Raw genomic sequence first — 26326 nt, 5'->3', positions numbered from 1 at the left:
GCGGCTTACACAGACATAAACAGAGAGACAGAGAGAAATAAAATGGCTCCTGGTCTCCAAAGGGCTCACAATCTAAAAAAGAAACAGAAGATAGCCACCAGCAACAGCCACTGGAGGGATGCTGTGCTGGGGATGGATAGGGCCAGTTGCTCTCCCCCTGCTAAATAAAGAGAATCACCACATTTAAGAAGTGCCTCTTTGCTCAGTTAGCAGGGGATAACCCATCTGAGGTTTCAGGCAGGAGTCTCCCCCAGCCCTCTCTTGGAGATGACAGAGAGGGAAATTGAGACCTTCTGCATGCAAGCAGGCAGGTGCTCTTCCCAGAGCAGCCCCATCCCCTAAGAGGAATCTCTTACAATGCTTACTAGTCTCCCATTCAAATGCAAACCAGGGCAGACCCTGCTTAGCAAAAGGGGCCATTCATGCTTGCTACCACAAGATCAGTGGTAGTCGTAGCCACCTAATGGTGCAGTGGAGAAATGACTTGACTAGCTTTTAAAAAGTGCCAACCATTTTACTCATGGGTCGTTCCTGCTAGCTGGGACCCTGTTTGAGGATTTAATTTGGGGGCTTCGGCATGCAGAGCATCTATTCCACCACTGAACTATGGCTACCACAAGCCTCTGAGTGGACTGGGGCAAGCTGCTATCTGTCAGCTTCAGTTCCCGCTCTATGAAATGGGACCAACTCCTAATGGGGAGAAATGAAAAACCTGGACACACGAAGGGTGGCCCTTAGGATGTTTTCGCAAGGGACTGCCCATTAGTCTGGAAAGCTGAGTGCAGGGGAAAACATTATATATGCTGGAAGTTGCAAATATTTCCCATGCAGAAAAAGATATTTGTGGAGAAGGCTGTAAACGTTCTTCATGCAGGAAGAAAGTTATGTATGCAGAAAGTTGCAAACATTATTCCTGCAGGAGGAGACAGAGAAAGAGGAACAACGTGCATGCACACACAACCTTACAACCACACTTTATCAGTAAACCCTTCTGTTAAAGGAGCTGGGTTCATTTAGTCTGAAGAAAAAACAGGAAGAGAAGTGACAGGTGTCTTCAGATAACTGAATGGCCGCCACACAGAAGACAGAGAGGGCGGACGCCTCCTCGGCTATGCCCGAGGGCAGGACTAAAAACCAATGAATTGGAACGGACAAGGGAGAGGATTCAGGCCAGACATGAGGAGGCCTTTCCTCACTGTCAGGCAGTGGAACTGCCTGCTTTAGGCAGTGGTGGGTTCTCCTGGGCGGGAGGTTTTTGCAACAGAGGCCTGGTGGCCACCGTGGGGGTGGGGGCATTGCACGGAGCACGGGGTCAGTCTAGAAGACCTCCAAGGCCCCTTCCCCCACTCTATCCATTTCCTGGCCATGAGGCAGAACGGCCTAGCTAAGCACACTTGCTTGGAGCTTGGCAAATCCTTCAAAATGTGGATACACACACACCCTGGGGGCGCCCTTCTTTTTAATTAAAAGCATTCACTTGGGCAAACAACAACGAAAGCTTTCTTTCAGAATGTTGTTAGTATTAAGGATATTTTAAGATGCTTTTTTAAAAAAGCACTTTTGGAACAAGCTAGGGATTTAAGGGGGGCGGATGGAAGGCAGGGGAAGGGGGGGCTCGTGCCCCCTGGGGGTAGGGAGACAATGACCCAGGGACCCCCATCGCCGTGGGAGCGGGGCGCGGTGGGGGGCGCGCTCTCTCTCACCCAAATGCCCCCCTCCCCACCACTCGGATCCGCTCGTATTTCTCCATCGGCTTCCCTCTTCCCTCTCCACGCCAGGCCTCGAGTCGCCATGGAAACACTTCCGGGATGGACTACGGCGGCCGCGGAGAGGCAAGACTATTCATTCCGCGCGCACCGCGCTAAGCCCTGCCTGCCTTTAAATGGGTGGATGGGGAGAGCGTCAAACCTGAGAGGGGAGGGCGCCTGTAGACTCCCCCCCCCCGTTTCTTTCTTTCTTTCTAAATCGTTGCTTAACTGAGAGTCCCCAGATGTTCAAACGTCCTCGAAAGTGGGTCCCCAGATATTCTGGGACTACAACTCCCATCATTCCTAGCCACCATGACTACAACTCCCATCACCCCCATCCACCATCATCTTGGCACAGAGGTGCACCTAGGTGATTTTGAAGCCTGGACCCAAAGGCCTTTTGGAGGCCTTCCCTCCCCTGGAAAATAAGCATCATCATGCTCGGCTGGGGCAGTCGAGCGTGGATTTGGGGCTGTGGAGGTTCTGGACTTCGGCCCCGAAGCCTGGGGGGTAAGAGCGCCTCTGTCTTGGCAGCTGGGGAGAATGGGCATTGTAGGCCGACGAGGGGATGAGTGCTGGTCTTGTGGGTGGCAAGCATTAATTGTCCCCTTTGCTAAGCAAGGTCCACCCTGGCTTGCATTTGAATGGGAGACTACTTGGTGTGAGCACTGTAAGATATTCCCCCCTTAGCGAGATGGGGCCGCTCTGGGGAGAAGAGCGCCTTCATCATGCTTGCAGGCAGAAGGATCCGGGTTCTACTCCCTGGCAGCATCTCCAAGATCGGGCTGAAAGAGAGGCTCCTGCCTGCCACCTCGGAGAAGCCGCTGCCAGTCTGGGTAGACAGTCCTGAGCGAGATGGACCAAGGGTCTGACTCAGTATAAGGCAGCTGCCTAGGTCCCTATGGCATCCGGAGACCCATGTTGGAGAACTGGCGGGACTTTATTTATTTATCAAATTTGTACACTGCACCAAACTTTCGTCTCTGGGCAGTTAACAATAACAATAATGATCACAAAAGCCACGACTGAGTATGCTCCCATTCCGCTCTTCTCCCAATGGGTGGCACAAATGGCCTGCACTGTCACACCTACTTCTCGTCCCTCCCACCTCCATCAATTAATGGGCCACCCCCTGGGGGAAAGCGCCCCCCCCACACCACCACAACACAGCTGGGGTCCCTTCAATTCCAGCTAATTGCCCTGAGCCTCTGAGGCCACCAGCCACCATTAAGCTGGGGCGGGTGCTTCTCTTCCAGACAAAGGAAGCAGCGATCATCCTCTCAAACGGGTTCAGGAAGCAAAGAAACACGGGTGGCGTTGGCAGCCGCCACATACCGGGTCAGACCACTGATCCATCGAGCTCAATATTGTCGACACTGACTGGCAGTGGCTCGCCAGGGTTTCATACAGAGGTTTCCTAGCCCTACCTGCCGGAGACGTTGTCCGGGTCTAAACCTGGGACCTTTTGCACCCAAAGCAGGGGGTCGGCTGCTGAGCTATGGATGCTCCCGATGAAGCTGCCGTACCGGGTCAGACCACTGGTTCTGCAGCTCAGTATTGCCTGCACTGACTAGCAGGGGCTGCACAGGGTGTCCACACTGACTGGCAGAGGCTCTCCAAGGTTTCAGGCAGGAGTCTTTCCCAGTCCTACCTGGTGATGCTGCCCGGGATTGAACCGGGGACCTTCAGCATGTATGCTCCACCACTGAGCTACGGCTCTTCCCCAAAGGACAGCCTGGCCATGATGTGGATGGGTGACACATCTGAGTGTTGCAAGCTATTCCGCTTCGTGGAAAAGGGAAAGCATCTGCTCCGCATGAAGAAGGTTCAGTTCCCTCCCTGGAACCACCTCCAGGTAGGGCTGGGGAGAGGTTTCCTGCCTACAACCTTGGAGAAGCCGCTGCCAGTCAGTGTAGACAATCCTGAGCTAGCTGGAACAAAGGTCTGACTCAGTTGGGCAGCTCCGTATGTTTATCAGAAACCTCCATAGTTCTGTGGTAGAGCATTTGCTTCGTGTGCAGAACGTCCCCCATTCACTCCCCGGCAGCATCTCAAGGTAGGGCTCAGAAAGACCCCTGCCTGGAACCTTGGAGAGCTGCTGCCAGCCAGTGCAGACAGTCCTGAGCTAGCTGGAACAAGGGTCTGACTCAGTACAAGGCCGCTTCCTATGTTCCAAAGAAGAAGAAGAAAATGGCCAACTTCAGCCACAGAATGAAGTGGAAGTTAGACAGAGAGAGCACAATTGGGACATTCTCAACGGTGCTCTGTGGTTTGAGATGCAGAACGTCCTGGTCTGCCTTGCGGGAGGGCCGCCCTCTGGATTCTTCACCAGATCATCCCGGCCTTTCTGCCCTCTTGTCTCTGCTCCAAGGGACGCACGGCGAACCAACCAGGCCATTTATTCCGGCGCATTCTTGGGATGGCTCTGTACAATGGCAAGCCCTTCGGAGGCCGAGGGAGCGTGACCCGGCCAGTCCCGGGGTAGTGATGGCTATGAGCACAAGCAGGGAGGAATGCGGCCAAAGAGAAGGACGCCTGGGCAGTTGAGGGTGTGTGTACTGGAATGCTATTTACCTCCCAGAGAATAACATACTTTATGTCAACTCAGCACATCCTTGAATGCTAAGCAATAATAATAATTTTTATTATTATAACTTGAACTTTTGCCAGAATCACAAATTGCCAGCAAGCAAGAATTGGTAGAATCACCGATGGAGAAGGTCACAGAAAAAGAGGAGGCAAAAATCCTTTGGGATTTTCAGATACAAACTGATACGTACGGTATTTAGTGCACAATACGCCGGATCTGACAGTCATCGAGAAGAATCAGGTTCTGATCACTGACATTGCAATCCCCGGGGATGGACGAGTCGACGAAAAACCACTGGAGAAAATAACTAAATACAAGACTGAAAGTGAGCGGCTCTGGAAAAAGAAAACGATAGTGGTGCCAATAGTTGTTGGTGCCCTTGGTGCAGAACCAAAAGGACTTGAACACCATCTTGACACCCTGGGCATCGATAAAATCACAACTCATCAACTACAGAAGGCCACACGACTCGGGACAACACGAATACTACGATGCTATCTTTAATTTTTCATTAGTTATCCTAGACCCTTGGAAAGGGCCCGGTAATTAAAGTACCAAATCCAGTCAATAACATCTTCTAGACTGTGTGTAAACATATTAATATTAATAGTAATTAATAATAATAAAACACAGTCTCCTTTATTTACAAGGACGGAGTCATCTACTAGCCCAAGGGCACCAGGCAAGCAGCCAGCCCACAGAAGTCCTGCACAAAAGGCTGCCCTGACCTATCGAGCTCAGGACTGCCTGCACTGACCGGCAGCGGCTTCTCCAAGGTTCCAGGCAGGGGTCTTTCCCAGCCCTACCTGGAGATGCTGCTGGGGGTGAACCGGGGACGTTCTGCACACTAAGCAAATGGCCTACCACAGAACTATGGAGAGTCCCACCTGTGCATGCAACTTACAGAAAGGGCTGCCCCAAGGAAGTGCCTGACTCCGAGAGTCTACGGGTCTGATTCTCGGTATAAAGCAGCTCCCTATATTTCTGTTTCTTCTTGGGAAGTGACCCTAGCCATCGAAAAGACCTATCCCCCGACAAATACCTCCAACTAAATAACGCCAATACTAATCCAAGGCCTGCCTTGGGACGGTGAGCAACTCGCGGAACGGGCTACCCTAGGACACAGCAAAGGCGAAATAGCTGCTCAGGATTTCAGACGGGGCGAGTCTAAGGTTCGGACTCTCAGTATAAAGCAGCTCCCTATATGCTTCTGTCTCTTCCTGGGAAAGCAGCCTAGCCATCCAAAACCCCTATCCCTCCACAAATGCCTCTCAGGAAAATAATCACCATCGTCATCATCACAATGCAAGGCCTGCCTTGTGGCGGTGAGTCCCGCCAGCGAGCGAGCGCGAGCTGCGGAACCGGTTGGAAAAGGCGGGTCGCGGCGGGGCTCCGCCCCCGGGTGGGAAGGCAGGTCCTCCCCTCGGGAGCGCACGTGGCCCGGCGAAGGCGCGCCGGGGGCGGAGAGCGGCTGCCTGGCTGGTTGGCACTGGCCGGGCGGGGGGCGCCCAATCCTGCCGCTCTCCGCAGCCGCGCCGGGCGATGGGCCCGTGGCTGCGCTCGGCCGGGCGGGTGCTGTGCACGACGCTCGCCTTCGGGGCGCTCCGCTGGGCGCTGCGCCAAGCCCCGCTGCCGGCCCATGTGCGCCGCGACCCGCTCCGCACCTGGCGCTGGAGGAACCTCCTCGTCTCCTTCGTCCACTCCATCGTGGTGGGGCTCTGGGCCGTCGCGGGGTGAGCCGAGCGCCGGGGGCCTCTGAGCATGCACAGAGTGCCTCCCGGGGGGAAAGGCGCGGCTGCTGCGATGAAGCAGCCACCCTCGAGGGGCCGCCGGTCTCGGGGTGGAAAGGGGAGGCAGGCCGGAGGGCCTGCCAGCCCCGACTGGGACTGCCAGTGAAGCCTCGCCCCCGCCTCTTTTCAAGGCAGAGAGGATCTTGGGAACGGCTGCCGTTTACCGAGGCAGACCCTTGGTCTGTCTAGCTAAGCGTTGTCAGCACTGACTGGCAGCGGCTCTCCAAGGTTGCAGCCAGGGGTCCTGCAGATGCTGCCAGGGATTGAACCTGTATGCCGAGCAGACGCTACTGAGCTACAGCCCCACCCCCAAATTTAACATAGGAAGCTGCTGTCTCCCGAGTCAGACCCTTGGTCCATCTAGCTCAGTGCTGTCAACGCAGACTGGCAGCAGCTCCCCAGTGATCTTTCCCAGCTCTACCCAGCGGTGCTGCCAGCAGGGCTTGAACCTGGAACTATCTGTCAGATGCTGTGCCGCTGAGCCATGGTGGCACGCAGAGTTCCTGACACTGTGTCCTTGTTGGGATCAGGGAAGACGGTCCAGCAGGTTTTGCACACCTTTGGGGTTAGGAAAGAGCTCCTCCACCCTTGACCGGGTAATAATTCTGGTGGAGCCAAGGCTGTGTGTTCCCCTGGTTTGGCTCGCTTCCTGGTTGACCAGTAAGCTCTTCTTGGTCATGGCTGACGTGTAGGCTTCTTAACTGTAGACTAATCAGAGGGAAGGGATGGACTAGATGACCTTTGGGTGACCCATACTCGCAGGAGGTGCTAAGGGGACTGGCCCGCTGTCGCCTCCCGTGTTTTCATGGATATAGAGCACACCTCTTGTGGGAAATAGAAAGCCGCTGCTTTGTGGGGTGCACCAGTATCGCTTGAGTTCCTGTGCCGTAGTCCTTGTCTCGCTTTCCCCCACCAGGGTGTGGCAGGTACCGGAAATCTTCACAGATATTGTCAACACAGCCCCACCATCCGGGATCCTGCTGATGTCTGTTTCCGCAGGTAAGGGCAGCCAGAGATGCCCAGAGGCCCGTGCCTTTTCTCCGCTTTGCCCCCCAGGTGGGCGCAGCAGATTCAGATCTGGGGAACACAGATAGACAGACTTGATTACAGTCCTTGACCAGCACAGACCTGTGAAACTAGCATCTGGAATTCACTGTGACGGGATGTGTCGATAGCCGTGGACTTGGGTGGTTTATAAAAATATTACACACGTTCAGGGGGGATATGTGGATCAGCTATTAGCTGTGATAGAGAACTTCCATGATAAGAGCAGCCCAGCTGGATCAGGCCCAAGGAAGCCCATGTAGTCCAGCATCCTGTTTCCCACAGTGGTCCACCAGATGCCCCTGAGAAGCTCACAGGCAAGAGGTATGTGCATGCCCTCTCTCCTGCTGTTGCTTCCCTGCAACTGGGATTCAGAGGCATCCTGCCTCTGAGGCTGGAGGTGGCCTATAGCCACCAGACTAGTAGCCATTGATAGACCTGTCCTCCGTGAATTTGTTTGTCTAAGCCCGTTTTAAATATTTGTTTGTTATTTCTCTATGTAAACTGCTTTGGAAACGTTTGTTGAAAAGTGGTATATAAATATTTGTTGTTATTGTTAAAGCCATCCAAGCTAGTGGCTATCACCACATCCTGTGACAGAGAATTCCATCGATTAATTGTGCACTGTGTGAAAAAGTACTTCCTCTTGTTGGTCCTAAAATTCCCGGCTTTGATCGGTGGAGTTCTTCCCCTGCTAAATGAGCAAAGAGGCACCTTTTGAAAGTGGTGATTCTCTTTATTGAGCAGGGGGAGAGCAACTGGCCCTATCCACCCCCAGCACAGCATCCCTCCAGTGCCTGTTGCCAGGGTCTGTCTTATGTTTCTATTTGAGATTGTGAGCCTTTTGGGGATGGGGATCCATCTTATTTATTTATTTATTATTTCTCTGTGTAAACCGCCCTGAGCCATTTTTGGAAGGGCGGCATAGAAATCGAATTAATAATTAATAATAACAACAACAACAACTTTTGTTGACAAGCAGTATATAAATATTCATTGTATCCCTATACCCCGATACGAGATCCTAGGGATAAAATGGAGAAGTGTTGCCTTGAGGGCTGTGCTTGTGGGCTTTGCTGGCTTGGATGGACTCAGGTCGGATCCAGCCAGGCAATCTCTGCCTTGCTATGGTTTTAAACCAGTTTAGGTTGGTGTACATTAAGCCAAGCCTGTTTTCCTCCCAGGTTATTTCATCCATGACAGTCTCGACATCATAATCTGCCGCCAGTCCCGTGCCTCTTGGGAGTACCTGGTCCACCACACCATGGCAAGTACAGGCTGCTGTGGGGCCGCTCTTGCAGAGGATGCTGGGTGGGGGTGGGTGGGGGCTGGGATGGCGATGGGTGCCTGGCAACGCTGTACCCGTGCAGCTCTATTGCACTGTTCCCTCTAAGGCATGTGCAAGTGCACGAAGGCCGCACTCTGAATGCAGGTCTGTACACCCTGCCTTGATACTGCCGCCCAGAACAAAACTCATTCCACACACAGATGAAAAAAATTAGAGGGTTTCCGTCCAAATCTCCAGAGGAAGTGGAGAAAGGAACATGTGTGAATCTTGCAGTGAATTGGACATTTCCTGACCTCTTTGGTCTGCAGCGGAGGCCTCTGAATATAAGCTGCAAGATATTTAGCATAAGCATACCCTTGGTCATATAAGCATAAGGTTATAAGCATAAGCCATAGGGACGTAGGAAGCTGCCATATCCTGAGTCAGACCCTTGGTCCATCTAGCTCAGTCTTGTCTACCCAGACTGGCAGCGGCTTCTCCGAGGTGACAGGCAGGAATCTCTCCCAGCCCTGACTTGGAGATCCTGCCAGGGAGGGAACTTGGAACCTTCTGCATGCAAGCAAGCAAGTGCTCTTCCCAGAGTGGCTCCATCCCCTAAGGCAGGCATCCCCAAACTGCGGCTCTCCAGATGTTGCTGAACTACAACTTCCAGCATACCCAGCCACAAAAAATTGTGTCTAGGGATGCTGGGAGTTGTAGTTCAGCAACATCTGAAGGGCCGCAGTTTGGGGATGCCTGCCCTAAGGGGAACATCTCCCAGTACTCATATGTAGCCTCCCATCCATAGGCAACCAGGATGGACCCTGCTTAGCAAAGGGGGCAATTCATGTTTGCTACTACAAGACCAGCTCTATAAACATAAGGAGCAAGGATTCTTTAAGGCAGGCCTGCTCAACTTAGGCCTCCCCCCAGCTGTTTTATTTTACTACAATTCCCATAAGCCCCGGCCACAGTGGATTATGGGGGTTGTAGGCCAACATCTGCAGGAGGGCCAAAGTCGAGCAGCCCTGCTTTAAGGGATGGGACCGTAGCCCAGTACTTTGAATGCAGAAGGTTCCAGGTTCCCTCCCTGGCAGCATCTCCAGGTAGGCCTGGGAGAGACGCTTGCCTGCAACTTTGGAGAGCCTCTGCCAGCCGGTGCAGACATTCCCGAACTTGATGGACCCAAGGGCCTGACTCGGTAGAAGGCAGCTCCCTATGTTCCTCGAAAACCCTGTCTTCCTCTCTCTTTCCCCCTGCAGGCCATCTCGGGGTTGTTCTCTGGGATCTTCCTGGAGCGCTTTGTGGGGGCCGGCCTGATCTCTCTCTTTGTGGAGGTGAGCAACATCTTCTTGACCATGCGGATGATGATGAGGCTGGGGAAACTGCCCTTCCCCACCTTCTACCAGGTCAACAAGTACATCAACCTGGTGGTCTACTTCCTCTTCCGCCTGGCACCCCAGGCCTACCTGAGCTGGTACTTTGTCCGCTTCGTGGAGATGCGGGGCCAGGGCGCCTTCCTCATGGTCAACTTGGTGCTCCTCGACGGCATGATCCTCATCTACTTCTCGCGCCTCCTGCGCTCCGACTTCTGCCCGAGCTCCCGGGATGAGGGCCCCGGCAGCGAGAAGAAGTTCCTCATAGACTAGATGTCCTGCAGAGCCCCTGCCGATGGGGTGGGGGTGCCCGCTGCCACCCTCGGGTTCGCCACCGCTGGTGTGCCTTAACTGCCGAAGGCGCCGCATTCACCGTGCCGCTCCTTCCAGCTGCTTTTGCTGGGCTGAGCGAGAGGGTGGGCTGGCTTTTGCTTGGCCTCCTGGCCTGGATGGAGCCGGGACAAAGATGCTCTGAGCTCAGCCGGAAGCAAGAACGGAGACTGGGAGACTTTGTGGGCGGGTTGTGGGGGGCAGAGTTTGCCTCCCATGTTTTTGGTTGGGAGTTTGGGGGCGGAGGAAGGGGGTGTTTCATTCATTAAAGTCAGTTAGCAAGCTAAACCTGCCTACGAAAGGTGTGTTCTTTCCCCCCGCTTCTTTTTTTTGAGGGTTGGGAAGCTGCAGCTACTGCTGTGGTGGGGGACCCCTGATAACTGGGCAGAGACACACTCTCTTAGTGGGGGGAGAGCGTGAGTTGTCCCTTGTGCTAAGCAGGGCTTCCCTTGGTTTGCATTTGGCGGGGACCACATGGGAGCACTGCGAGAGATTCCTCTTAGGGGATGAGGCCGTAGCTTAGGGGCAGAGCCTCTGCTTTGCACGCGGAAGGTCCCAGCTTCATTCCCAGGCGGCATCTCCAGGTGCCGCTGGGAAAGACTCCTGCCTGAAGCCCTGGAGAACTGCTGCCAGTCAGTGCAGACGATACTGAGTTCGATGGAGCAAGGGTCTGACTCCGTAGAAGGCAGCTTCCTATATGTGGTTCTCTCTCGGCACATACTGAATCTGCCCTTTGGGGGCCACGTTCTTGCCTCCTTGGAATCCAAGTGTGTCTGCTACTACATGTTTCTTTAGCTCTGTACAGACCACAGATGAATACGGTGAGTGACTTAGAGGGCAGGTAGCTTTGGAAACGCAAGTGAAGTGCAAGAAGCTGGTTTCGGAGGGCGAGGAGGAATTTCTTGACAAACCACAGTTGCCGTCCTGCTGATATTTATCTGGGAGTAAGCTCTATTTAATGTTATGGGACTGACTCTGAGTAAACATTTACATTGTCAGGGGATTTGCTGCCAGACAGGGTGCTGGCGGCACCAAGCTGAAATGACTTTGAAAGCAAAGTGAGAGACCTAAAGGCAAGTTTCAGGCATGGCAGCCAAATGGAGCCTCCTGTTCAGAAGCAGTCTACCTCCGAAGAGCAGGTGCCGAGGACAAACGGCTGTTGCCTATCTGCTCTGCTGGTGAGTGGCGCAGAGGCAGCTGGGTGGACTCTTTGGGGCTTGCTTCTACAGTGAGGGTCCAGGGAGGAGACTTGGCCTAGAGTCCTCTGGACACACAGCAGTAGCTGGCACTGGGCACAGAAGGAGCAAGACACACACACCCCTTTTTCAAAAGTCCTTTTTGCAAAGTGGCAGGCTGCCCCCCCTCCCCACCCCGCCTAGAGCTAAACCGAGCCCAGGCGATGGGGTGATGCGTTGCTGTGTAAACAGGCACCGCGTCTTGGAACACTCTCTGCACGCTGTTTGGCTGGCCGCCTTCCCCAAGTGCCTCACCTGAGCCGTGCATCCAATCCCCATCTTGGAATCCAGGCTGGGCCATCTCGCCCTGCACAGCAAGAGCAGCCAGCTGTAGAGAGCTTCTCACGGCCTGCCAGTGTGGCCAGCAGCCAGCTTGCTGGGCCCAAGAGGCCAGGGAGGGGAGGCCAGCTCTTCTCTGCGGAAGAGCCCCCGGTTCTTGGCTCCCAGAGGGCTCCTAACCTCCCGGGCTTCAACCTGCTGCAGGAGGGGTTGGAGGCAGTGCCTTTGGGTGGGGAGGGGGCTTGTCTTGCATCAGCTGCACCTGCTGCCCTGAGGCATCCTGCCAGCTTTCTTAGGCACAGCCCTGGCAAAGCTGAGGTTGGATTCTCTCTGCTCTTTAGTGACAACAAAAATCCAAGTTCTGGGATTTGGGGCAGTGAAGGAAATCCCTCCAGATGGGCTGTGGCTGCCACAAAATTCTGCTTTATCGATCTGGTGCCTGTAACACATAGCTCTTTTTTTTTTTAAGGCAAACTGCCTAGTACAGGAGTTTGGGGCTGTAGCTCATTGATAGAGCATCTGCTTTGCAGGCGGAAGGTCCCGGGTTCAACCCCTAGCAGCATCCCCAGGTAGGGCTGGGAGAGACTCCTGCCTGAAACCCTGGAGAGCCCCTGCCAGTCAGAGTAGACAGTACTGAGCTAGATGGACCAAGGGTCGGACTTGGTCTAAGGCAACTTCCTGCATCCCTCTGTACCTGGGGTCGTGGAGGTACTGATCCATCCCACTTGTGTATTGCATCACTCCTTGATATCCTACCCTGCCAGAAGCTCAAGGTAGCAAATGTGGGTATTATCCAGTATTGTTGTCTTCACCATAACCCTGTGAGGTGGATTAAGTGAAGTGGATTGTTGGTCCAAGGCCGCCCAGTGAGTTCTGTGGAGAAGGAGCACTTCCAATTCAGTTTCCTGACCCTGGAGCATAGGAAGCTGCCTTCTGCCGAGTCAGACCACTGGTCCAATGAGCTCAGCATTGTCTGCACTGACTGGCAGCTTCTTTCCAAGGTTTCGGGCAGCCCTACTTGGAGCATGCAAAACAGGCTCTTGCTGAGCTACAACCCCACCTTCTACTCAGTCAGGCCATTCATCTAGCTCAAGATTCATCATCCAGCTCAGGATTGTCTTGAGCTACAGCCCCATCCTCTAAGAGGAATATCTTATAGTACACATATGCAGTCATCCATTCAAATGCAAACCAAGGTGGACCCTGCTTAGCAAAGGGAACAATTCATGCTTCCTGCCATAATAATAATAATAATAATAATTAATAATAAATAACCCCCAGTGAGGCACTACCTTGGTGTGGTTGTGGGGCTTGCGTGCTCTGAGGAAGGTGAGAGCTATGCCAGAGGTCCAACCATACTGGACAGGTCTTACCAGAGGAGCCAGACAAAGAGTGCCTCTCCCGTCAACAATATGGTGAGACGTAACTTTAATAAATCTATACCGGATCGGTCATCGCCCGGGTCAACAAGGACCGCGCCAGGTGCTGGAGTCCCTGGACCTCTGGTGGCAAGTGGGCAACAGGACTCAGGATCTTCAGTTGAGCAACCAGGGCTGGAGACAGCAAAGCTACTGGAAGAAACGTTGCTTAACCGGAAAAAATATACAAAAAATGCCAACAAGGAATTATAGACCAATAACCTGCCTGCCAACCATGTTCAAATTATTAACTGGAATAATAGCAGATGAAGTGATGCAACACTTATTAACTAACAAACAGCTTCCAGTTGAACAGAAAGGAAATTGCCCGAACACCAGAGGCACAAAAGACCAGCTGCTGATTGACAAAATGATTTTAGAAAACTGCAAGAGAAGAAAAACCAATCTAAGTGTTGCATGGATTGACTACAAGAAAGCCTTTGATTCATTGCCTCACACATGGATACTAAAATGTTTAGAAACAACTGGTGTCAGCAAAAACATTCAGATATTTATTTTAAAAGCAATGAGCATGTGGAGTACACAGTTAACAATCAAGGGCGAGGCACTTGGACAGGTTAGCATTAGAAGAGGCATTTTCCAAGGGGACTCACTATCCCCTCTATTGTTTGTAATCGCCATGACCCCACTTTCACAAATACTAAACAAAACAAGCCTCGGATACCAAACATCTAAAACATCCAGTAAAATCAACCATCTGCTGTACATGGACGATCTGAAGTTGTATGGAAAGTCCCAGTCAGAAATCAAATCACTGCTAAACACTGTCCGTATATTCAGTAGCGATATAGCAATGGAGTTTGGACTAGACAAGTTTGGTGCATTAATAATAAACAGAGGGAAAATAACAAAAACAGAAGGAATAGAACTGCCCAATGGAAGCAAGATCAAGAACCTGGAAGAGAAAGAACCTTACAAATACTTGGGCATTCTCCAGGCTGATAACATCGCACACACTGAAGTTAAAAGAAAAATTGGAAGTGAATACATCAGGAGAGTCAAAAAAATCCTCAAGTCCAAACTAAATGGCGGGAACATCATACAAGCCATAAACACCTGGGCTATACCTGTTATTAGATACACTGCAGGAATAATAGACTGGACCCAGGCAGCGCTAGAGACGCTAGATCGTAAGACCAGGAAAATCATGACCATCAATCATGCTCTGCACCCCCGCAGTGATGTAGATAGGCTCTACCTCCCTCGCAGCTCAGGTGGAAGAGGAATGCTGCAAGTCCATCAAACAGTAGAGGAGGAGAAAAGAGGCCTTGAAGAATATTTAAGGGGCAGTGAAGAAGATGCACTTCAAATGGTCAAGAACGCGAAACTATTCAACACCAATGAAACAAAACAGGCCTACAAGAAAGAACAAGTCAAGAACCGAGCAGAAAAATTGAGAAATAAGCCCCTGCATGGTCAATATTTACACAATATAAGTGGAAAATCAGACATCACCAAGACCTGGCAATGGCTTAAGAATGGCAACTTGAAGAAAGAAACAGAGGGTTTAATACTGGCTGCACAAGAACAGGCACTAAGAACAAATGCAATAAGAGCAAAAGTCGAAAAATCCACAACAAACAGCAAGTGCCGCCTTTATAAAGAATCAGATGAAACAGTGGACCACCTGATCAGCTGTTGTAAGAAGATCGCACAGACTGACTACAAACAAAGGCATGACAAGGTAGCAGGGATGATACACTGGAACATCTGCAAAAAATACAAGCTACCTGTAGCCAAGAATTGGTGGGACCATAAAATTGAAAAAGTGGTAGAAAATGAAGATGTAAAACTGTTATGGGACTTCCGACTACAAACAGACAAACATCTGCCACACAATACACCAGATATCACTGTAGTCGAGAAGAAAGAAAAACAAGTCAAAATAATCGACATAGCAATACCAGGGGATAGCAGAATAGAAGAAACAGAAACAGAAAAAATCACCAAATACAAAGATCTACAAATTGAAATTGAAAGGTTGTGGCAGAAGAAGACCAAAATAATCCCAGTGGTCATTGGCGCCCTGGGTGCAGTTCCAAAAGACCTTGAAGAGCACCTCAACACCACAGAGATCACCATCAGCCAATTACAAAAAGCAGCTTTACTGGGAACAGCCTATATTCTGCGACGATATCTATAACCATTGACAATAAAATCCAGCCATCCCAGGTCCTTGGGAAGGACTCGATGTCTGGATAAAACAAACCAGTCAATAACACCTGACTGACTGTGTAAACAAGAAATAATAATAATAATAATAATAATAATAATAATAATAATAATAATAAATAATAAATTGTTAGCTGCCCCGTGACAAATTGTTCTCTGGGCAGCTCACAATACAGCATTAAAACATCAAGTAAAAACACAGCACATGAAATCACAACATCCTGCCCCCCAAAATACTACACAAATCAAATTTTTAAAAAAATGTTAAGTCAGTTTTAAAAACCAAACAGGACCAGCTCTGTTCCTTGACCAGCACTCTCCATTGCACCCCCAGGCATTCTCTGTTTCCAAGCTTAATCGGTCAGTCCACAAGGGCTAGAAACTTGACTTTTTTATTTAAAGGCCATGTGTCTGAGAAGCCTGAATCTTTGCAGCAGATAATTTTGGTTGGCAAAAGACAGTGATACGAAGATGGTGATTTTGAGACTGAAAAGGCTGCTTTTGGCGCAGGGACAAAAATATCCCCAAATGACAGCCAAATTCTTTTGTGGTGGGGTCTCTGCCCTAGCTACCTGGAGGCTGGATTTGTGGGGGGTGTGCTGTGTGTGTGGATGCCAACCTCTTCTTTTGGAAGGAGGCCCGGACCACAAGAGACTTATGACTGCCTCTTCCTTTGGTGAGGTTTCTGGCCCAGGGCTACCTGTCAGAAACAGGCGATGTTTTGTTGGTGCCTTAGCAAAAACCTAGAGGTGCCTAAGCCAGCACAACAAGGAGGAGGCCTCTAAGCTCTCAGAATTCGGTTTCCCACCAAGATCTGCAGAGGAAGTTTGGATGCAGCAGTCTGGCCTCCTTGTGCCAGCACAGCAAATGGGAGGCTCTCACTTTTTTAACGTTGACTATTACTGTTTGTTTTTCAACCAAAATGTTCTTGAAATTGTTTACAAAGGAGAAGGAGGTGGTTGGTTTTGTTTGTTTGTTCCTAAAGGGTTCACAATCTAAAAAGCAACACAAGACAGACACCAGCAACAGCCTCTGGAGAGGTGCTGTGTGGGGGTTGGTTGAAGATTCCTGGCTTTTAGAGGTTAGCAATACAAGCTCAGCAGGTTTTCCAGGTAGCACAGGTATTATATTGCTTTGTCTCCTGCCTTTTTCAGATCAAAACAGGCACAGCATGCATTTTTAGGTATCCCATCCCCTGGAGTTGTGTTATTGCTTTATTTCCTGCCTTTTCCTGTTAAAAACCAGCACAGCATGCATTATTAGGTACCCCCTGAAGTTTTATCCCTTTCTCTGCTATTCCACTTCCTAGGAGTGGAGACAAAGAGAACATCTAGAGCCTAACTTATATCTCATCACACACAGCTCTCTGGACTCAGGGATTTTCTTTTTCCTTAACATATTCCCATGGGGCCGGAAGGCTTGGTTTCAAGTTCTTCCTCTGCCAAGTGATGGGGCCATAACTCGGTGGAAGAGCATCTGGTCTGCATGCAGAACAGAAGGACCGAGGTTCAATCCCGGGCAACATCTCCAGGTAAGGGTGGGAAAGTCTCCTGCTTGAAACCTTGGAGGGCTGCTCCCAGTCAGTGTAAAACAATCATGAACTTGATGGACCCGTGGGCACCTTCCTTTCTAAGACATTCCCAGAGTCACACTGGAAGAGGCAAGGGTTCGGTGGGCTGGATGGCACCCTTTCGTGGAGTCCACCGGTCGCCTCCTGAGGATCAAGGGCTCTCAGCATTTTCCTTCCAGCCGTCTTGAGGCTTAGTTTGTGACCAGCTTCCTTCTGCAGCTAAAGCACGTGCCCACTTGAGCTGAGACAGCCTCGTCTTGAGAAACTCAGCTAGTCATTCACATCACGAGCTTTTGTAAGCCCTATAAATGCTACAGGGGTAAGCGTTTCCACTGTGACCTCATGCCAGAAAGCAACCCTCTTCTCTCCCTGCTAGGCCCCTTAACACATTATTCCCTGATTCCGCGGGGGCAGTCAGTGCCATGGGGCGGAAGTGGGGGAACAAATCCTCACAATGATTTTTGACAAGATTTTTTTTTTTTTTTTAAAGATTGACTAACAAGCAGAAGGTTGCCAGTTCAAATCCCTGCTGGTCCTTTATCGAGCAGCGGTGATATCGGAAGATGCTGAAAGGCATCAGCTCATACTGTGCGGGAAGAGGCCATTGGAAACCCCTCCTGTATTCTACCCAAAGACAACCACAGGGCTCTGTGGGCATCAGGAGTCGAAATCAACTTGACGGCACACTTTACCTTTACCCCTCTATAGCTGTGTTCTCCCTAACTTTTTTTCCTTGTGTGTACAGAATGAGTTTTGTTCTGGGTGGCAGTATCAAGACAGTGTGTGCACATGTGAATTCAGAGTAGGACCTTCCTGATTCAGTCTGAGCAGGATCTAAAATTAACTGAGCGGACATCAAAAAAATGTGTGAGCAGGCTCACATGTGCACGCCCTAGAGGGAACACTGGCCTAGAGACGGAAAAGAGGCAATTGGATTGTAAGAATTTCAATTTTCTGTGTGTTCTCTTGCTTTCCTTGTCCTGACCATCGTGGTCTGAACTGGCCACATTTGGTGTGATGTCTTAAAAGCTTCTTAAAGTTTGAAAAACACGAGAACTATTAAAATGTTACCGACGTTGTCAAGGAATGGGAATTAAAACGGGCAGGAATGCCCTCCAAAAATGACTCCATGGAGAGAGCACAGCCATTTGTTCATTGTTACTCTCTTTCCTCTGTGCAAAAATGGTTGCCATTTGTCCCTATTTGTTTGGGGTTAGGGATAAAGGAGGGGTGATCCCACTCAGAAAACTGTCAGTGCAACAATGCTGTCGCCTCTCTTCCACCTCCAGGGATGCAGAGCTTGTCAAAAACCCCTGTGAGATGGTACTGGATCCAAAAGATAAAGAAAAGGGCACGTCAGACACCCAGGTCTCTGCAGTTTGGGGCTTCCCCTCACAGTGGAATCCGTAGGTGCAGCAAGGAACCGAAATAAGTGAGCCTTCAGCTACTCCGTCCTTCCCCCAGCTCAGCTCAAGTGTCGGTTTCTGTGGGCTTTGCTTTGACACCACTGGGCCCCTCCCCACCATGCTTCAAGTCAGAAGTGCCATTCCTTTTCTCTCTCCCTGCGCTGCTCAGAATCAAAACTGGCATCCGGCCAGCACTTTCAGCTTCACACAGAGAGAGACACACACACGCCCCAATGCAGGGGCAAGGCGAGGAGGGAAAGAGACGGCTGCTTCTGCACCCTTGCAGACCATTTCAGAGATTGTGCAAGCAGTGTGGGATAGCGTGGGCCGCTGCCCTAAGGAGGAGTTCAGCTCCACCCCAACCTGAGAGGACTAGGCGTGCCTTGGGAAGGCTGAGTCAGACCCTTGGTCCATCTAGCTTAGTACTGTCTACTCTACACTGACTGGCAGCAGCTCTTCAAGGTTCCAGGCAGGATTCTTTCCCAGAGCCTCCTCAGCTCTTTCTGCAGATGCTGCCAAAGATCGAAGCTGGAACCTTCTGCATGGAAAAGCAGATGCTCTATCACGGAGCTACAGCCCCATCCTCAAAACGGCGGTCTGCTTTACATTGGCTAAAGGAAACTGCCTTATACCAAGTCAGATCACTGGTACATCTAGCTTACTACTGTCTACACTGCCTGGCAGTGGCTCTCCAGGGCTTGAGACAAATCTTTGCCAGCTGCCAAGGTTGGCATTACCTTTGTATTTGAATAAAGGTGATCCGGTTGACATCGTTCGTATACATGGACTTCCAAGAAGCTTCTGACAAAGTTCCCCACTAAAGGCTCTTGAGTAAACTTAGCAGTCAAGGGATAAGGGGGACAGGTTCACGTGTGGATCGGTAAGTGGTTGAAGGACAGGAAACAGAGGGTGGGTATAGAATGGACAGTTCTCTAAAAGGAGGGAAGTCAGAAGTCTTCAGGGATTCAGGCCATTGGTGCATCTAGCTCAGTATTGCCAGCTTTGACTGGCAGCAGCTCTCCAGGGTCTTAGGTTACCTGGGCTTTTGCAAACAAGGCTTTTAGCTTGCATCTCGTCTGGAATGGAGGGGGGGTGTTCACATATCGGCCGGATTTACCCCCCAAATCCTTGCGAGCTATCAGGGAGCACTCGACATAATACTCTTGGCGACCACAGAGCCCTGTGGTTGTCTTTTGGTAGGATACAGGAGAGGTTTACCATTGCCTCCTCCCACACAATGTGAAAGGATGCCTTTCGGCTGCTGCCCGACATAGGTGTTTCCGAGTCTGGGAAACATATCAGCGGGGATTTGAATTTGAACCAGCAACCTCATGCTTGCTAGGCCAGTCATTTCCCGTTACAGTGTAGCCCGATTCATATGCAGGGTAAAACATCCGCTTTTTGTGTCTGTTTTGGGGGGCAACTTCGAACTCATAGTAAAGCCTTGAAGTAAACTCACAGTAAATCCTGCTGTGTGAAATACGCCTTGGCAGTGTCAGGAATTGAACCTGGGACCTTCGGCATGTTCAGCAGATTCTTTCACTACTTTATAGCAGTTAGAATCAGCTCTTTCTGCCTGGCTTTTCAAGAGAAGTGTAGCTACTATTCCAGATGCAAAACTGATAAAATGGTAACTTTTAAAGAGAAGTCAGTAGAGCAAGGCTGCACAGATCTCCACAGATGTTAGACCATTCCCATAATCCCTGACTATTTGTCACTGTGGCCGGGGATAATGGAAACTGTCATCCAAGAACAGCGGGAGGGCCAAAGTTGTGCAGCCCAGGTGTAGGTTTAAGTTTCACAGGACTTAGAACAACCACCCCATGACTTTTCTCTCTCTTTCTAGCTTAGAGTTGCTTCTGTCTTTCAGTTCCCCACCCCCCAGCCATGGAGACGAGAAGCTTCTGTCTGTGAAGCAAGTCCCCCTCCTAATTAAATTATTCCAGCAACTGTGAGGATACTGGCCTTCCCAGCACAGTATTGTCCCCACACCAGCTTACTGGGAAAAGGTCTTGTTGCTGACGAGCAACCATTCCTCAAGATCCCCAATCTTTCCCACCCTCTGCTACCTGAGACCCATTTAAACTGGAGGTGCCAGGAGTTGAACCTGGCATCTTCTGCGTGCAAAGCAGGTGCTCTGTTGACACTTGGACCCAGGAACAGGGGGTGGGATCTAAAAGGTGCTGGTCCCTGGCATTAATGGAGGAACCAGAAACGGAAGAGCGGAGCGCTTATTGTCAAGCACTTCACATGAACTCAGTTTCTCTCAGGTCAGCCATACGACACGTGCTACTCTTTAACCAATGGGGCCTCCATTTTAAAAACCAGCCCAATTCTTACTGCCCTATGGTGGGCACCAACGGTCATGTACTGCTCTCTTTGAGCAGCCCCAGGGACTTGTATTTAGGATTTACCACAGGTTTCCAAGGAATAGGGAAACATCCTATTTACATCCTATCCAAGAGAGTGGCACTTCAAAATCATAGGGTTCAAGAGATGTTTATCAACGAGATGGGGTGTTTATATGAGATGGGGTGAAATGAAATATTTCAATGAAGTTAAAATGAAACAAAGTTGGTACGAGATGGGGTGAAATGAGTATTTTATTACAACCATAATTTTTCAAACATCTAAAACACATTACAAAAAGAACAACCCGAGTTCCACGCAAATGTTTTTCAGAAGTATTAAATGCACAGATTGCCCAAATAAAAGAAACACATACAGTACAAATTTAAAGCAAATAAGGGATGAAACTGCCCATCAGCTGCGCCTTGCAGAGAATCTTTTCATCATTCTTCGCCTTCTTTCTTCATATTAGTTGCTGTCAAAAATAAGAGCTTCTCCATCGGATTGCTTTTTAAAAGACCCTTAAGACACACCTGTTTATTCACATGTTTGGGTGAGAATCAATGGACCAAACTTCTTAGATCTTGAAGCAGAGAAAATATTGGAGATCAGCTCCTTGAACAGGAGACTTCAAAGTCCTCACTTTGGTGCCATTATTATAAGAAAGGAGCACTTACCTTGAAGGCTTCTTCTAGCTGCTGTTGTGGAAGACATCTCGTGTGGGTTATCATCTCGTGGTTCCAGAGAGGCAGGAGGACTCTGTAAATTAGCTACCAAGCCTATAAAAGCCTTGGGAGGGATAGCCCCTCCAGAGTAGACAGAGAACAAGCCTTTCCCAACTGGTAATTCCCTTCCTTTTTCTCAAGCCTCCATTTATTATAAGAATATGTGTTTCCATATGTCATAAGACAAATTGCCACCTTTACCTTACTTTTTTTAAAAATCAGAGTAATTTATGGCTGCCATGCTCTATCCTACATTATAGAGTTGGTTTCAGTTTAACTAGACTGTTGAAGTAACTTCATGGTATGCTGAGTGTTTCCTTTTTGTTCCTCTTATGTTATGTTTTATGTTATGCTGCATTATGTCATACGATGGCCAGTGGTCAAAACAATAAACTTCTCACTTACTTACACACTTGTTCTCAGGCTTTGAGTTCAAACTAATGTTACACTCTGTAATTGTTTTCATTCTGTGAAAGTATTTTAATTGTTTTGTTTTATGTTTGTTGTATTTTTGGATTGCGTGCATGTATCAGGCAGTATATAAATATGATGAATAAATATTGCAGAAAGCTTTCATATTTATATTGAAGCTACAGGGGAGAGGTTGCCAGCACTTCACCCTGACCACAGGACCTCAGCTCCTGCGTCCCTTCCTCACTGTGTCAGCTACAGGGGAGAGGTTGCCAGCACATCACCCTGACCGCAGGACCTCAGCTCCTGCGTCCCTGCCTCACTGTGTCAGCTACAGGGGAGAGGTTGCCAGCACATCACCCTGACCGCAGGACCTCAGCTCCTGCGTCCCTGCCTCAGTGTGTCAGCTACAGGGGAGAGGTTGCCAGCACTTCACCCTGACCGCAGGACCTCAGCTCCTGCGTCCCTGCCTCACTGTGTCAGCTACAGGGGAGAGGTTGCCAGCACTTCACCCTGACCGCAGGACCTCAGCTCCTGCGTCCCTGCCTCACTGTGTCAGCTACAGGGGAGAGGTTGCCAGCACATCACCCTGACCGCAGGACCTCAGCTCCTGCGTCCCTGCCTCACTGTGTCAGCTACAGGGGAGAGGTTGCCAGCACATCACCCTGACCGCAGGACCTCAGCTCCTGCGTCCCTGCCTCACTGTGTCAGCTACAGGGGAGAGGTTGCCAGCACATCACCCTGACCGCAGGACCTCAGCTCCTGCGTCCCTGCCTCACTGTGTCAGCTACAGGGGAGAGGTTGCCAGCACTTCACCCTGACCGCAGGACCTCAGCTCCTGCGTCCCTGCATTTGTTTAGTAAGATCACTTTTCAATAGGCCTGCACAAAACTCAAGAGGAACATCTGCTAGGGAGACAAATTTAAATAGAGCACTTGAAACTGTATATTCAAGATCTTTATAAGCAAGTAAGAACATTCAAATAGGAGTTAATACAGCCCTCGTTGACATATATATATTTTTATTGGTCCCTCCCATCCTTCCCTTTCAGTCTTACCTGCCACAGTGGCCACTTCGGAGGAGAAAACGTTTCCACATCCACGTTCAGGCATGGAGGTCCTTGAAGAAGGTGCGCCAGTTCTGTTTCTTCTTGCCAAACCATTCTTCAGAGGGCAGAATGGAACATGCATGAAGCATGTTCCATTCAAGAGAGCCACCATCTTAGGGATGATGCTGCCTCCCACAGGCATTGGGAAAATACAGAAGCCTGAAGCTCCTAACACGCATGAAGCATGTTGCATTCAGGACAGGGGCCATCTATCAATGCAGCTCCTGGTTTGGCTTCTGTCATGCATTGTTGCTTCCTTTTGTTCTTTCTTGAAATCTGGAGGAAAGGAAGAAAGATTTTGGAGTGGGAATGATCACATCTTTGTCTTGTAAATTTAGCAGGTTGCTAATGATAATTTCTTTATTCAGCCTGTTTCTATACCACCCCAAACTCATTTCCCATGGGAGATTTACAAGAAAACAGCACAAATTAAATGCAAAGTTAAATGTTCTTATCAGATTTTGCTGATAATGTTCACTCCCCCCACCTTTTTATGTTATCCTGTGACAATCCAGGGCAAATAAATTTGGAGCAAACAGTTTGGATACACAGTCTTCTAATGAAGAGCTCCATCATAGAATGCAATGGCACAGCCAGGGTTCCCCCACCCTGTGAGATCATCTTGTAGTACACCTTGAGAGTTCCCTATTGTTGGTCCCTCCCATCCTTCTCTTTCAGTCTTACCTGCTACAGAGGCCACTTCGGAGGAGAAAACGTTTCCACATCCAGGTTCAGGCATGGAGGTCCTTGAAGAAGGTGCACCAATTCTGTTTCTTCTTCTCAAAGCATTCTTCAGAGGGCAGAATTGAACATGCGTGAAACATGTTGCATACAATAAAGCCACCATCATAGGGATGATGCTGCCTCCCACAGGCACTGAGAAACTACAGAAGCGTGAAGCTCCTAACATGCGTGAAGCATGTTCCATTCAAGAGAGCCACCATCATAGGGATGATGCTGCCTCCCACAGGCATTGAGAAACTACAGAAGCGTGAAGCTCCTAACATGCGTGAAGCATGTTCCATTCAAGAGAGCCACCATCATAGGGATGATGCTGCCTCCCACAGGCATTGAGAAACTACAGAAGCGTGAAGCTCCTAACATGCGTGAAGCATGTTCCATTCAAGACAGCCACCATCTTAGGGATGATGCTGCCTCCCACAGGCATTGAGAAACTACAGAAGCGTGAAGCTCCTAACATGCGTGAAGCATGTTCCATTCAAGAGAGCCACCATCATAGGGATGATGCTGCCTCCCACAGGCATTGAGAAACTACAGAAGCGTGAAGCTCCTAACATGCGTGAAGCATGTTCCATTCAAGAGAGCCACCATCATAGGGATGATGCTGCCTCCCACAGGCATTGAGAAACTACAGAAGCGTGAAGCTCCTAACATGCGTGAAGCATGTTCCATTCAAGAGAGCCACCATCTTAGAGATGATGCTGCCTCCCACAGGCATTGAGAAACTACAGAAGCGTGAAGCTCCTAACATGCGTGAAGCATGTTCCATTCAAGAGAGCCACCATCTTAGAGATGATGCTGCCTCCCACAGGCATTGAGAAACTACAGAAGCGTGAAGCTCCTAACATGCGTGAAGCATGTTCCATTCAAGAGAGCCACCATCATAGGGATGATGCTGCCTCCCACAGGCATTGAGAAACTACAGAAGCGTGAAGCTCCTAACATGCGTGAAGCATGTTCCATTCAAGAGAGCCACCATCTTAGAGATGATGCTGCCTCCCACAGGCATTGAGAAACTACAGAAGCGTGAAGCTCCTAACATGCGTGAAGCATGTTCCATTCAAGACAGCCACCATCTTAGAGATGATGCTGCCTCCCACAGGCATTGAGAAACTACAGAAGCGTGAAGCTCCTAACATGCGTGAAGCATGTTCCATTCAGGACAGGGAACAACTGTCAATGGAGCCCCTGGTTTGGCTTCTGTCGTGCATTGTTGCTTCCTTTCGTTCTTTCTTCAGATTCTTTTAGTTCTTTCTTGAAATCTAGAGGAAAGGAAGAAAGATTTTGGAGTGGGAATAATCACATCTTTGTTTTGTAAATTTAGCAGGTTGCTAATGATAATTTCTTTATTCAGCCTGTTTCTATACCACCCCAAACACATGTCCCATGGGAGATTTACAAGAAAACAGCACAAATTAAATGCAAAGTTAAATGTTCTTATCAGATTTTGCTGATAATGTTCACTCCCCCCCCCTTTTTATGTTATCCTGTGACAATCCAGGGCAAATAAATTTGGAGCAAACAGTTTGGATACACAGTCTTCTAATGAAGAGCTCCATCATAGAATGCAATGGCACAGCCAGGGTTCCCCCACCCTGTGAGATCATCTTGTAGTACACCTTGAGAGTTCCCTGTTGTTGGTCCCTCCCATCCTTCTCTTTCAGTCTTACCTGCCACAGAGGCCACTTCGGAGGAGAAAACGTTTCCACATCCACGTTCAGGCATGGAGGTCCTTGAAGAAGGTGCGCCAATTCTGTTTCTTCTTGCCAAACCATTCTTCAGAGGGCAGAATGGAACATGCATGAAGCATGTCCCATTCAAGACAGCCACCATCTTAGGGATGATGCTGCCTCCCACAGCCATTGGGAAAATATAGAACTGAAGCTGCTAACATGCATGAAGCATGTTGCATTCAGGACAGGGAACATCTATCAATGCAGCCCCTGGTTTGGCTTCTGTCGTGCATTGTTGCTTCCTTTCGTTCTTTCTTCAGATTCTTTTAGTTCTTTCTTGAAATCTGGAGGAAAGGAAGAAAGATTTTGGAGTGGGAATAATCACATCTTTGTTTTGTAAATTTAGCAGGTTGCTAATGATAATTTCTTAATTCAGCCTGTTTCTATACCACCCCAAACACCTGTCCCATGGGAGATTTACAAGAAAACAGCACAAATTAAATGCAAAGTTAAATGTTCTTATCAGATTTTGCTGATAATGTTCACTCCCCCCCCCATTTTTATGTTATCCTGTGACAATCCAGGGCAAATAAATTTGGAGCAAACAGTTTGGATACACAGTCTTCTAATGAAGAGCTCCATCATAGAATGCAATGGCACAGCCAGGGTTCCTCCCCCCTGTGAGATCATCTTGTAGTACACCTTGAGAGTTCCCTATTGTTGGTCCCTCCCATCCTTCTCTTTCAGTCTTACCTGCCACAGAGGCCACTTCGGAGGAGAAAAAGTTTCCACATCCAGGTTCAGGCATGGAGGTCCTTGAAGAAGGTGCACCAATTCTGTTTCTTCTTCTCAAAGCATTCTTCAGAGGGCAGAATTGAACATGCATGAAACATGTTGCATACAATAAAGCCACCATCTTAGGGATGATGCTGCCTCCCACAGGCATTGAGAAACTACAGAAGCGTGAAGCTCCTAACATGCGTGAAGCATGTTCCATTCAAGAGAGCCACCATCATAGGGATGATGCTGCCTCCCACAGGCATTGAGAAACTACAGAAGCGTGAAGCTCCTAA

At 49.6% G+C, this 26326-nt stretch overlaps 2 protein-coding genes and 1 long non-coding RNA gene across 6 annotated transcripts in view; 1 reads left to right on the top strand and 2 right to left on the bottom strand.

Annotated features, from left to right (window-relative positions):
• The window catches only part of NEK8 (NIMA related kinase 8), a 37036-nt gene extending 35194 nt beyond the window's left edge, over positions 1-1842 (bottom strand). For all 4 annotated transcript variants that reach the window (XR_008311802.1, XR_008311801.1, XM_053274997.1 and 1 more), the window contains exon 1: positions 1704-1842. Coding sequence is in view for 2 of the 4 variants with exons in the window: in XM_053274997.1 (XP_053130972.1) it covers positions 1704-1750 (47 nt within the window). In the remaining 2 variants the exon portion in view is untranslated. The remainder of the gene's footprint in view (positions 1-1703) is intronic.
• A 3834-nt stretch (positions 1843-5676) lies between these two features.
• TLCD1 (TLC domain containing 1) lies at positions 5677-10433 on the top strand. Its single transcript, XM_053274568.1, has 4 exons — positions 5677-6071; positions 7045-7127; positions 8357-8439; positions 9702-10433. Exons 1-4 carry the CDS (start codon positions 5881-5883, stop codon positions 10086-10088), a joined length of 744 nt encoding a protein of 247 aa, XP_053130543.1. The 5' UTR covers positions 5677-5880; the 3' UTR covers positions 10089-10433.
• Positions 10434-24445: 14012 nt separating this feature from the next.
• On the bottom strand, positions 24446-26326 carry LOC128335835 (uncharacterized). Its single transcript, XR_008311730.1, has 3 exons — positions 26007-26326; positions 25251-25597; positions 24446-24842 (listed from the first exon to the last, which is right to left on the bottom strand). It is a non-coding gene; the product is annotated as an uncharacterized LOC128335835 (long non-coding RNA).

Source organism: Hemicordylus capensis, chromosome 12 (assembly GCF_027244095.1).
Source record: "Hemicordylus capensis ecotype Gifberg chromosome 12, rHemCap1.1.pri, whole genome shotgun sequence".
Lineage (NCBI taxonomy): Eukaryota > Metazoa > Chordata > Lepidosauria > Squamata > Cordylidae > Hemicordylus > Hemicordylus capensis.
The sequence above is the reverse complement of the archived record's forward strand: the minus strand, read 5'-3'. Positions and strand labels throughout refer to the sequence as shown.

Excerpts from the sequence above, each read along its gene's own strand:
- TLCD1 (XM_053274568.1), top strand. The coding sequence starts at position 5,881 with ATGGGCCCGTGGCTGCGCTCGGCCGGGCGGGTGCTGTGCACGACGCTC. Across the intron at positions 6,072-7,044 it reads GGGCTCTGGGCCGTCGCGGG|GGTGTGGCAGGTACCGGAAA; the intron begins GTGAGCCGAGCG and ends TTCCCCCACCAG. Across the intron at positions 7,128-8,356 it reads GCTGATGTCTGTTTCCGCAG|GTTATTTCATCCATGACAGT; the intron begins GTAAGGGCAGCC and ends TTTTCCTCCCAG.